The sequence below is a fragment of the Candoia aspera genome, chromosome 2 (assembly GCF_035149785.1).
Source record: "Candoia aspera isolate rCanAsp1 chromosome 2, rCanAsp1.hap2, whole genome shotgun sequence".
NCBI classification, from domain to species: domain Eukaryota; kingdom Metazoa; phylum Chordata; class Lepidosauria; order Squamata; family Boidae; genus Candoia; species Candoia aspera.
Genome location: NC_086154.1, coordinates 132853482 through 132866100, shown reverse-complemented (window position 1 = coordinate 132866100; position 12619 = coordinate 132853482). Strand labels below are relative to the sequence as shown.

Below are 12619 nucleotides of genomic sequence, written 5' to 3'. Positions count from 1 at the left end.
GGGGACTGGCCCAAGGTCACCCAGCTGGCTTTGTGCCTATGGTGGGACTAGAACTCACGGTCTCTCCCGGTTTCTAGCCTGGTGCCTTCACCACTAGGCCAAACTGGCTCTCATCTGGGCATTAGCTAGGCATAAAGGCAACTATGGAAAAGGTCAAGAATTGGGTGTCCAGGGACTGCAAGGAAGGCTGAAAGTGAAGAACCTGGGTTTGCTCAGCCTGAGCACGCAGGTCACTCCAAGCCAGGAGAGAAAAGCTTTTCCCCCTCCTAGGCCACTGAAGGTTTAATGTGAATGTGCTGAATAGGTACAAAATGGGTCCCTGAAAAACCACCAAGTGAGGATGTAAGAAAATTAACTGGCTGAAGGAAAGGAACAGCAAGCATCTCTTGTGGTAAGCTAGTTGTATACCCCACCTGTTAAGTGGACAGAGCTATGTTTTAAAAATATGGAAGTAGGAAGGAAAGCTTATCTGCTTTGCTTGATAAGGAGATTTCACTGGGCAATTTAAGACAGGCAGGATCAGTTGGCACTCCAGAGGGCAGTCTGCATGCCAGCTAAGCCCTAAGGCTTGATTAGCATGAATACAACCTCTGGCTTTTTAACCTGAGCATCATGACTAGTGAATTACCCATTTGGGGTATTTCTTGAGCTATGTGGGAAGCAATTTACTTCAGACAGGAGCAAGACAGGTCCCATAGCCACAAGCCAACATAAACTAAATCATGGCTATGTTTTTGGTTATTCTGGATGAACGCAGCTTCTTTCCTGCATCTGGTAACACTCTCACCTAATCTGCTTTTATATTCAACACAGATAGGTGTTTTTTTAAACATATTGCTTGGACTCAGTATGCCAACTAACCACTGTGGCTTACTGTGATGTGTGAAACAGGCTTATGGCTGGATTTTTTTTTTCATGTCAGAAGCACCTACCAAGGCGCTTCTGTACTGAGAGGATTTGCCGGTGACGTCACCGTTGCCCGGGGGACGCCTGAGAGGGCACCTTTCATGTCCTTGTTATTTTCCCACCGAAGTGGTACCTATTCATCTACTTGCATTTGCATGCTTTCAAACTGCTAGGTTAGCAGGAGCTGGGACAAATTGACAGGAACTCACTCCGTCACACGGCTCGCGCTCTTGGGTTTTGAACTGCCGAACGGTCCTCTGACTCAGAGTCTTAACCACTGAGCCACCATGGCCCCCTTTATGGCTGGAATGACATACCATTCTTGCTGTGTGGCCTTCAAAACATAAAAAAAGCTACTTGCTCAGTAACCTCTCTCTATATACATACATGTGCATGGAGGCTGGCTGCTGGAGTTCCTGAACAAAGACTTCAGTATGTCATTATAATAGTTCTAATAAGAAAGTCACCTAGTACTTCTTCAGGAATTCCAGCAGCCAGCTTTCTTATACACATACATATATAGGGATGTTATAACTCCTGCTCAAATATTACTGGATACCTGGGTTATAAGAGACTAAAGGCTATCATCATGGTTGAACTTGGTTCCCAGGTTTTAAGAAACAGCAACCCCCATTTTTTTTCTGCTTTTGTAAGTGCACTTGCACTTGCACATGCACACACACTCACTGTGTAAATTGTACTTGGAGTGGAGGTTCCTCCGCACATAATAAAGGATAGCAGGCACTTTCCAGCTCATGTCAAATTGCACAGCCTCACACTGTAAATCCAAAGGCATGTAAAAATCAAACAGACAAAAATGGGAGAACAGATCCGAAATGAGTTGTGCATGTTTCTGGAGCTGTTTTTAATAAAAATGAATGAAGTGGGGAAAAAAAAGTAGTATAAAACAAGAAGAAATGTTGACTTATAATTGGGCCTCTCAGTGTGCTGACCAAATTTCTTTAGACTTCAATGCAGAATGTGAAGGAAGCTTCAGCATGGATACAAGTTATGACTTGGACTAATCAGTACCCACATCTGGGTACAATTCAGGGCAAGGCTGGCTAGGTCAGGTATGTAAATTCTAAGCTTCTAAAGGCGAGACCTCAAATTTCTCAGTGGGGGCACAGCATCTTGGTGCATGTTTCCTAGCACAAAGTATATACATTACTAAAATATGTCTTATGAATATGTTACATCTCTTCTGTAGTACAATTACAAGTCTCCAAATAAAATAAGCTGTTTTATGTCCACCTGACTAAACAGGACATTTCATGTACTGTCTTTAATGTACAACTTAATATTGTTTGCAGTGAAATATGTAGCATAGGATATGAGGCCTCAGCTAGGCTTATGATAAAACGGAGATTTACAGAAGCTTTAAAACAAACATGGAAATATGTCTTGAAACACTCCAATCTATACTCTGTAAGGCAACTGCTAAGGATATTCTCCTGCTCTTTCAAATCTGTACTGTTCTTGCCTCCATTTTATGTCAAAGCATTCTATAAAACCTAAGTTATCTGGTTTTAAAAAGCATGGAAAGTGAACAACTTCATACTAAATATTTATTTCTGTATGTTACATGTAGGAACGCAAGAGCATAGAATACGAATCATCATTAATATCCTTACCTTATCCACAGGCTCAATAAGAAAGTCATTAAAAAGATACCACTGCTGGTGTGTGACACCCTAAGAGAGGAAGGTTATGTATTAATTGCAAAGATGTTCAATCAGTGAACAGCTACAATCAGTGCATTGCAGTCATACGCTTAAGGCTGCCTACAGCCAAGATAATTCAATATTTACAAGAGAAAGAACCTGGTGGAGGAAGATTCTCTTTAGACTTCACTGATAGGAAATGACAGCAACAGAGCAGACAGAAAGATCAAGAGGCTCTGCTATTTATGAAAAAAAAGACTCACCTCCTTCCTTTGATGGTAGGTCTCTCCTACTTTGATATGCCCCACAAGGCTGCCCCCAGTCCGGGAATCCAGAATATGTACAACTGTTGCCATGAGGTCATAGACATATATGGATTCTTGATCATCCAGCAAGCTCACCTGCAACAAGACAGACAATTCCAGAAGTCAGCTGGCTTTCTGAGTGGCCCTAGCACAGCTGTGCGTGTTTAATCATGTGTGTCCACCAACACCGTTCTCCCCAAACAAAGGGGAAAAGTGCACTTTTTTAGTACTTCTGCAGCCAGTCAACCACCAATGGACTAGCCTCTCCAGAATCCTATATTCTGGAGCCTAACTTGTCTAATTGGCTCATTTCTCCCTCACTGTTTTCCCTCCTGTTTCATGAATTGAAGTAAACTATTTAATCTGATGAACCTTTGCTGAGAGCTGATTCACAGTAGATGAATGCAGATAAATATATACCTGTGAGAATTTTGTCTGCTGATGGTTCCCCAGTATGCCCTTGCTTCATGTTTTCATGTACCTGGACTTAACCAGCCTTCCGTTAACCATCACTGCTACTGCTCTAAGATATCTCAACCATTAGCAGGCAGAGGAGAGCCAGCTTAGTCCTCCATGCTCCTTTACTTCTGACACCTCTTGCAGAGGATCAGGCCAAAACCAGCTCTACACCTTTTCATTCCACTATTATGAACCTTCAAATAATTCTGTACTGATCGTATTTTAATTTATGTTAGGAAAGTAGAGAACTAGGTGCAGTCCTCGCCACATTCTCCTGGGAGTAAGTCCCACTGCACTCAGTGGGAATGACTTCTAAGTACACACACCTGGATTGGACTGCACAGTATGACAGGAATAGACTGGAGATCAGGATCTACTGGTAGATTTTATGATGATCTACAATTGATTGGTAAATTTAACCCATATGGATTAACTACTGCAACTAAACAGTATTTCTCCACAAAATTGTGGTTGTTTTAGGAAGACCATTTGGGGGAAAACCAAGCATGAATTGCTGTGTATTCTCAAGCAGAAATCAAATTCTTGGGTGGAGCATACATTAAAAGGCATCCTGCTTTTTTAGTTTTATGTATCCAAAAGCCCCCTGAGCCATTGTTTTTCATCTTGCTCTGGGGTGGACCTGGATGGATGCTCCCTCCCTCCCTCCCTTCCTTTGGTTTGCCTATCCTTGCCCTAATAATGTAAAAGAGACAGGTAGGCAGGTATAGGTAACCTAATCATTTGGTTTTGCTAAACTGCCACCTCTCCTACACTGGTCCAACTATCCCAAATTACCCTGTAGGAAGAAGCTTTACAAACTTTTATTTGCCAGCTGCCTTAGAGGGACTAGCATCTTTGCAGGTGGAGTAAAAAATAGTTTGAACTTGGCTTTTTCAGATGAGTCTTTTTGGTACCCCTTATGAAGTTTGCAGCAGAATAAGCAATGGAGAAATGGACACTTGTTTCTCTCACATGCTTGCAGAACAGTCAAATCAAGCTCTGCAGGTTGGCTGTGGAACTCACATGCTGAAACTTTTTAAAAATCAGCTACTTAAGTTCTTTCTGGGATGATTTAAGTATAGTTGATTCTCTCTTAAAGTGAGCAATGGTCCTGTGAAACAGAATCACCTTGGGAGTATTCACAAGAGCTAGGATACTGAGAAAACATTTACATTTAAGTCAGGTATAATGAAAGTATTTTCTTGCAAACAAGAAATATTTTACTTCAGTGCTTTCATCCCAGTTGTAAACCTCCAATTCCTTGTTCTTGGAAAGCTTCATCTTGATGGAATAAGGAATCCAGATGTTCTTTAGCTCTTCAGTGGATGTGTAAGAGTGTCCCCTCTCAGCCATTCCTAACTCATTCCTGAAAGCAAAGCAAATGCCAATCTATATCACAGGGTTAGAGGGAGTTATCAATGAACAGGACTGGGACTCTGGACTGACTTTTTTTTTTTGCTCAAGCACCACAATGCCACAAGCCAAAGAAATGTGGCTGACAATTTCAGTAAGAAATAGTATTAACCATAATTAATAATTAAGTATCATCCATAATTATGGTGGGCCAATTCCATGCAGTTCCATGTTCTCTCTGTGTAACCCTTCTGTGCCCTTTAGCTACATGCCTTAGTATAGTTAAGAATGTGGTAGAAGCAGTCATGTCTTAAAGAACAAGACTTATTATTAAGGAATGCTAGGGTCAGGACAAACTGTTAGGAAATTTAGGGGTTCCCTGGATAGAAATAGTACTTACCATTCCCCAACTGCTATTTCTCTACTTTTAGGGAATTCCAGGCAACCCTTCTTCATCATCATCTTCTTAAAAGCATACTGTCAAAGAAAGGATGAATCTAAACAGAAATCTAAATAATTATACATCCAAATACATTTCTTTACCACCAACCTAAGCCAATTTCAATAGATCACAACAGGAGACCAGCCAGATATATACTTCATTCAACTGCTTCTCAACATGTGGCATGGGGAACCTACTTTACTTCTGTTTGTAATTGGCACATCTGGCTTGTTCCCCAAACCACTGGCTGTTCGAGGATGATTATACCATTTGAATGGAGTCTATATATATGGGTTTAGAAATTTTGCAGCCAATTTCCCAGAACATATCTTGAAAACTGGCCACCTGAAATTGGCTTATCTATTTTTGGTTATCATAACAGAGGTCCTACCTTAGACCTAGAGGCATTAGAAATGGAGTAAGTATCTTGAATGGGCATGAAGCAGAGATGGTGAATGGCTTGACAATGCATCATTTGATACCACCTGAGAGAGGGGACTGCAAACAAGTAAGAGAACAGCACTAGAAAACAACGTATGTGTGCATCTCCCTACCTCAGCCTGCACCTTCCAAAATTCTGCTTCCTTGGAGCTGTTCACTTCACAGTTAATGACTAACACATCTGGCAGGCAGCGGATGTTGCGTGTCTGGACCTGAGATAGCAGAGAGAGATGATGTGTAATATTGAAGCAACTGGCACAGATTTAATCCTTGATACTGCCACTGTAACTTTGTTTTGTAATCCCTAGTTATGGGCATGTTCTGATCTGACTAAGGATCCCTATTTTATTCTTGCAGCAGTTGTTGTTTCACAGAAAAACTGATAGCAGGAGCTGAAATTAATGGAGAGAAAAATACTTTCCTCTTTAAATTATCTGCTTAACAATCTACCTTAAAAAACCAATTTACTGTAGACCTTGCCTTAGGGGAAGCTAGATACTGGAATCCTAATTTGGCCTGGTCAGCTGTCAATCAAATGCACAACTTCCATTCTCAAAGCAATCCCGGATGATACGGTCTTATGCCATGCCTAAAGCTTTCTATGTACTAGTGCTACAGACTTGAGTCAATTCATACTATCTTGGCCTACACAACACTTCCCTCCTCACTTACTGTGGGTTGGTACTTCTCACAATTCTCACACCAGGCCTGGGTGTTCTGTTCCAGACAAATGCTTCTTTTTAATACCTGGGCAAATTCATAATCCATTATTTTATCTGGGAAAGATGGGGAAAAAAATAAATAAATTTACATTGCTGAAAAGATCAAAATAGGACATTAAACATTGTGAGTCTGAGATGCATGTGAAAGAAAATTCTGAGAAACAATGAACCCTGCTGAAGAAATGCAGACAGCATCAAGAAATAGTTGTCTAGACCAGATGGCGAGTCAGGTTCCAGCAATGGTCTCCTCAGGGATCTTGAACTCTGTCACTATGAGCACCATCCAGGCAAGAAACAAACCGTTTTAGGCCCACTTGGCAAGGGTCAAGCAGACAGACAATTCAGCAGGTCAAGTCACTTCTAGCCCTGCACAAGGCCCAGGTAGGCTTTGGAAGGGAAGAAACCAGTTTGAAAATGTGATGTTTCTCAGAATTTTACCAAAATCTACTTCTTGAAATATAATCAACCTATGGTTATCACGGCTGATTGTTTTAATGTTATTGATGATAGGATTGTTTAATGTAAGCATATCACATTAAAAAATAGTCTTTGAGATTTCTTGTCTTCCTTTCCATTCCTCTCAAAATCCCCTTTCTTTTTTGCATCATGTATCTTAAAATCCTGTGAAAGAATGGTTTATGTTATTTTTAACCAATCTGGCTTGCTCTAGGAGCTTTTTGATAGCTAAGTGAGGCAGAAATTATTTAAATCAGGAGCAGGCAAACTATGCATTGCTCCTGCAAGCTAAACAGATTGTATCTACTCAGTCAATTGATGCAACTATGCTTTAGACAGTGCTAGACCTGGGATCAAGAAACCAAAATCCTTGTTTCAATCATTCTGCGAACTCAGGGTGTTTCCTCAAGCACATTTATGTTTTCTCAGTATAAAATGAAGAGCATCATTATAAAATGCGACAATATTGGTTTGAAAAAGAATAAGATAAAAGTGGCAAAGCACATTTGTGTTAGAAACTGCTATAGAAATTAAATAAAAGCCTTTTTTTTTGGTTACTCCGCATTTAAGTTAGGGTCAACCAAACAGGTTCCAACCAATTAAATATTTGAGATATGGTTAGAGATGTTGGCACTTACGAAGAAGTTAGGATAGTGAAATAAGTGAATAGCTTATAACTTTTCTAACAACTGCCTTTGATGTTCTAAGAATATTTTTATTACATTTTGAAAACTTTTAATTCATTTTGTTCTTTAAGAGACAGGGGTTCAGGCACTATGAATTGGAAAAGATCAGTTGGAAAACCCCAAGCACTTCACACTTGCTGTCCCAAGTTTCAAGAAAAGACAGCCCCAGCTCCATTCAACACCATCTTTACTCTATCATGATGTTACTCCTTAAACTTCATACCATTGTTCTCAGGGTAGGAGAGGGTAAAGAGGAGAGTGGAAGAGACCCGAACTGTCTCTTTGCCACAGCGGCACATACTGCAATTCTCCACTTCACAGCTGAAAAGCTGCCCAATGACTGAGTCCCCAGAAGATCCAAAGTTGCTAGAAGAAACACAGCTAGATCAGTAGAGCCATGAGGTGGTATTCAGGAGACAAGGCCAGGGCAGGCAGACTTCTGAGTCACAGGATCTGCTTATTTTTTTTTTCTATAATCTCAAAGGCTACTAATGAGTCAGGCACAAAACACTAACTCAGGACAGGTATTCATCTTGGAGAATTAAGGGACAAGACAGCTGTGTGCACATAACCCAGACCAAGACCATAACGATCAAAGTTTAGCTCGCTGCCCTTCTGCATCAACACCCACTCCCTCAAGAGCAAGCTTCCTTCATTTCAATAGCACAGCGTTTCTCAGCCTCAGCAACGTTAAGATGTATGGACTTCAACTCCCAGGATTCCCCAGCCAGCATGGGAATTCTGGGAGTTGAAGACCACACATTTTAACATTGTTGAAGTTGAAAAACACTGCAATAGCCTAATTTAGAGATGTTGCTAAAGAACTGGAAATTTTAAAGAACAGTTGCAGATATATTCTAAGATCAGTATATAGATCTCATTTCCCTTTGCTAACTACGTGTTCAAGCTAACAATTATTAAATATAACTGTGACTGTCGAGACCTTTTCTTTTTCTGAAGCACAAAAAGCAGATCAAGAGAAGTCACGGTATGTCATGGTAACAGCTGTCCCACGTAGAGGGCTTATTACCTGCTGCCAATGCCTCGGTAAGCCTGAGGGCCCTCCTGCTCTTGAGTCTCCTGGTGCAGCTGGGTCAGAATAAACCTGTTCCAACTTTGAATCAACCGACCTAAGTTCACCTTCCCTGTAGCCTCATCCGAATCAGCCAAGATCAATCCCAAAGCAGCTGCTTCTGGGATGGTGCGGAAGGCACGCAGAAAATTACTCCCCTGAGACAGAGGGAGGGAAGAGAAAATCGTGTATCGAAATAATAGGTAATTCCTAATCCAACACAAGCTCTTGAAAGACCACACTCAAGAGCCCTCTTACACTCCCTTGTAAGCATGCTTGGCCTGACACCCCCACACTAGGAATCATGTGGAAAGGACATGAAATCCAAGCTAACCAAAGGAGGTGGGGGACTGACTCAGGTGAACTGTAGGAGGAAGAGCAGGCCAGCTGCAGAATGGTAGGCAGCCATACTGTGATGATGAACGATTGGGGATGTGGGGGAGGAGAAGGGACAAATGTGAGACAAAACAACTCAGTGGCAGAGGCAAGAAGGAAGTAGTATCGCTTCTACATGTCATACAGACCTGAGCATTTAGGTGAATCAGAATTGGTATGGGATAAAGTTAACACTCTTTTTCTTTTCCCTTTTGTGCCTTCGAGTCAGTGTTGGCTCCTGGTAACTGCCTAGACAAGCCCTTGCAGTTTTCTTGGCAAGATTTTGCAAGTTGATTGCCATGCCTCCTTCCCAGGGCTGAGAGAGAGGGACTGGCCCAAGGTCACCCAGCTGGATGGGGAACAACAGGCCTCAGCTCAACCCAAGTAAGTCTGAGTGGCTTTGAGTGTTGGGTCCCCGTTTCTACAGACTTTCCGTCTCTTGTTCTGGATGGGGTTGCACTACCCCAAACAGGACCTGTACCCAATCTGGGGGTCCTTCCGGACTCGTGGCTCCAGTTCAAAGAACAGGTGGCGGCCACGGCCAGGAGGGCCCTTGGACAACTTTGTGTTGTGTACAGGTTGCACCCGTTCCTGGACTGGGAGGCCCTGCTCCCAGTCACTCATGCTTTAGTCACCTCTTGTATGGATTGCTGCAATGCGCTCTACATGGGGCTGCCCTTGAAGAGTATTTGGAAGCTTCGACTGCTTCAAAATGCAGCCGCGTGGGCAGTTATCCGTGCTCCATGATCTGTGCACGTTACACCTCTGCTCCACGGGCTGCACCGGCTGCCAGAATGCTTCCGGGTTCAACTCAAGGTGCTGGTAATGACCTATAAAGCCCTACGTGGCATGGGACCGGGTTATCTGAGGGACCGCCTCTCCCCAGTGACATCCAGCAGGAGAACCACGCTTCAGGTCCTGTCTACTAAGGAGTGTCATCTGACGAGGCCCGGGAAGAGAGCCTTTTCGGTCATGGCGCCTGCCCCTTGGAACATCATTCCCCTGGAGTTCAGAATGGCCCTGACCCTGCTGGCCTTTCAAAAGACCCTGAAAACAGGGTTTTGCCAATGGCATGGGGACCAGGGAACGTGGCAGAGCTGGCACAATGCTGTACTAGTGTTATTGTTAGATGTGATTACCTCAGCCGTGAGTTTTTATGAATTTATTATGATGGGTTTTTTAATGTGCTTTTATATTGTTTTTTCTTGTTTTTTAAATGAGATGGGAGGCTGTATACAGATGAGTAACTAATTAATTAATTAATAATTTATTAAGCTTGAATGCTGCCTGACTCCCAACAATTCTGAGTGGCTTGCAACAAACTAATTACAACAAAACCAATAAAAGAAAAAAGATGGGAAGCATGAAAGACCAGATGCAATGAAGCAAAGAGTCTCATTCTCCCACGCCAAAGGCCTAGGTGAAGAGCCAGGTCTTCACCGCTCTTCTGAACAGCAGCAGAGTGGGGCCATCTCAAAGATGTACATGAAGAAAGAATGGGTTGAGAAGAAGAGGAAGATTGGGAAAGTTATCATTGGATAGAGTTGATGAAGTTAAGACGTTTAAAGGGTAGTATATGAAGCAGTATACAGTATGAATGTGGTAGAAGAAACAGTGGTTTGCAAGGAAAGAAAGGTATGGAGAGCTATAATGCATAGTATGGTATATACCAGGTTTAGCTATATTTACTTTTCTTATTTCATGCTTTTACTTTTTTTTAATTACTGTTTCTTACTCCTTTTGTGTTTTGCAGAACAAAAGGCCCAAAAGGCAACAGCATGATGGGCACGTACTGTGTATACGTAATTTTAAGGTTTATATTAATTTTCTTATGCTAAGCTAATTAACCAAAAAAAGTGAAAACACACGCAATAGCATTAAAAGGTCAACAGAACCACAAAATGGATCAGATTAAAAAAAGAAAAAGATCTGAAATTATGAACAGCACCACCTCCAAATTTTACCATATTGCTTGAAGACAAACAAAGAAGCAAATGCAAATCCAAAACAAAGGCAAATGCAAATAGCAGCAAAGCCCACATAGCAACAATCCAATACTGCAAGTCAGGTGTAGATTTCTCCTTGCAATGTTGTGTAGTTCTTCTAACCAACCTCCATGCTTGAAAAACCCGTATTTTGACAGATTTAAAATTTAGCACTGTTTGTATTACAGAAACCATCAATCCCTATTCTGACCTGTAGCTCTGCTGTCTGACACAGCTCAAAGCAATGCCACTGGCAGGTAGAAAGCTCCCACCTGGGATTGCTGCAACATGCTGTGCCTCTATGAAACGGACTCTTCCCAGCTGCATCCCATCACATTCAGCTCTCAATAGGTATTAACCCAACCAACAAGCAGTCCGTTCTAAATCTGGTAAACCTGCTTTCTGGCCATCTATTGTCATCCTTGCTCAGAAAGCCTAATACAACTCTACACTTGATGCCATTTTAAAAGATGTTTCTTGTGTTCTCTTCTGAATAACCTTTGGTCAAAAATCCAAAGGTTCTGTTTGCCCTTCCCTACTCATAAAGATTTGAAGATCTGTTCCTGTTTACCTGACAAGGGTCTCCCCTGGACAAATCCAGCATATGAAATAAAAAGCCCAGTTCGCAGCTGAGGCAGAACTCTTTCTGGCATAAATGGTTCTGGACCAAACAGCGCACAGGCTCCAAGAAATAAAGAACCTGTAAAGATACAATTGATAAATGACATAGAAATATAGGAGGAAGGGAAAAGTTGCACAGGCATGTCACAAAAAAGAAGCACCACTGTGCTTACCTGGATCATGCAATTGCAGTAAGCATTTGGAATGTGGGGCTCAAGACCAGCGAAAAGAGTCTTATTGTAATGTTTAAAGTCAAAGTCTTCCAGGCCCAGCTTGGAATATTTTATTGTGACCTACGTAAGGCAAGCCGAAAAACATTCTGATGCGGCAATTATACAAACGCATAAGCACAGTGCGCCTATGCTAAGTTAGCAAACCAGCATAAGTCAGAGGGCTTCTAAACTACAATTTAAAGCCCCTCTTTCACACAAACATCCCTTCAGTGCCTTGCACAAATACTTCTGATTCTTCAGATCCTAATTTGAGAAGATTCTCAGATCATAATCCCTGTTTCAGCCTAAGATGAGGAGAATGACTTATTTCCTGATGGGATTGAAAACCTATAAGGTATGGTGCAAAAGACAGGAATTTTAAATTTTTTTCCACATTGGCCCCCTTAAGTATATTTAAAACTTTCTCTGGAGAAAAAGGTGAAGATTCTGAGAAGCATTTAAAAACACACCTTCCTATATTTCTTTGCCACCATGTAGATCCGTGGCTCCTCTTCTCTTCCTATGGGGGATTCAGGGACCTGATTGAAATTATCGAATTCATTGTCAAGCTCCTTTAATCGGTAGGGAATCTGCAGAAAACAGGAACATGCTCATCTTCAGTTTGTCCATGAATCCTTCCCTATTTTACATTTTGAAACCTCAAAACAGAGCAGGTACACAAAACAGAAGCAAATATAGTTGCAAACAGCAAACCCTTCAACCCCCAAATACACACGGCTGTTCCTTTTGACTTCCATCTGGCTCTAAGCCACACACCAGCCCTACACCTTGTGCAACAATGTAACTCCAGTCTAAACCAGAGATAAAAAAAAACCCTTTACATTCCAGGTATCTCTGAATCCCAACTCCCAGCAACCTGAGCTATTGTGGCCCACAGCACAGAAGTCTGGGAGCACCAA

At 41.9% G+C, this 12619-nt stretch overlaps 1 protein-coding gene across 1 annotated transcript in view; it reads right to left on the bottom strand.

The window, feature by feature from the left end:
- The window catches only part of PAN2 (poly(A) specific ribonuclease subunit PAN2), a 31294-nt gene that overhangs the window by 10255 nt on the left and 8420 nt on the right, over positions 1-12619 (bottom strand). Inside the window, exons 9-20 of the mRNA XM_063293692.1 lie at positions 12170-12289; positions 11661-11780; positions 11438-11566; positions 8465-8664; positions 7658-7800; positions 6243-6346; positions 5684-5782; positions 5088-5164; positions 4559-4700; positions 2834-2971; positions 2541-2600; positions 1594-1684 (exon numbers count right to left, since the gene is read on the bottom strand). Coding sequence (XP_063149762.1) covers positions 1594-1684; positions 2541-2600; positions 2834-2971; positions 4559-4700; positions 5088-5164; positions 5684-5782; positions 6243-6346; positions 7658-7800; positions 8465-8664; positions 11438-11566; positions 11661-11780; positions 12170-12289 — 1423 coding nt within the window. The remainder of the gene's footprint in view (positions 1-1593; positions 1685-2540; positions 2601-2833; positions 2972-4558; positions 4701-5087; positions 5165-5683; positions 5783-6242; positions 6347-7657; positions 7801-8464; positions 8665-11437; positions 11567-11660; positions 11781-12169; positions 12290-12619) is intronic.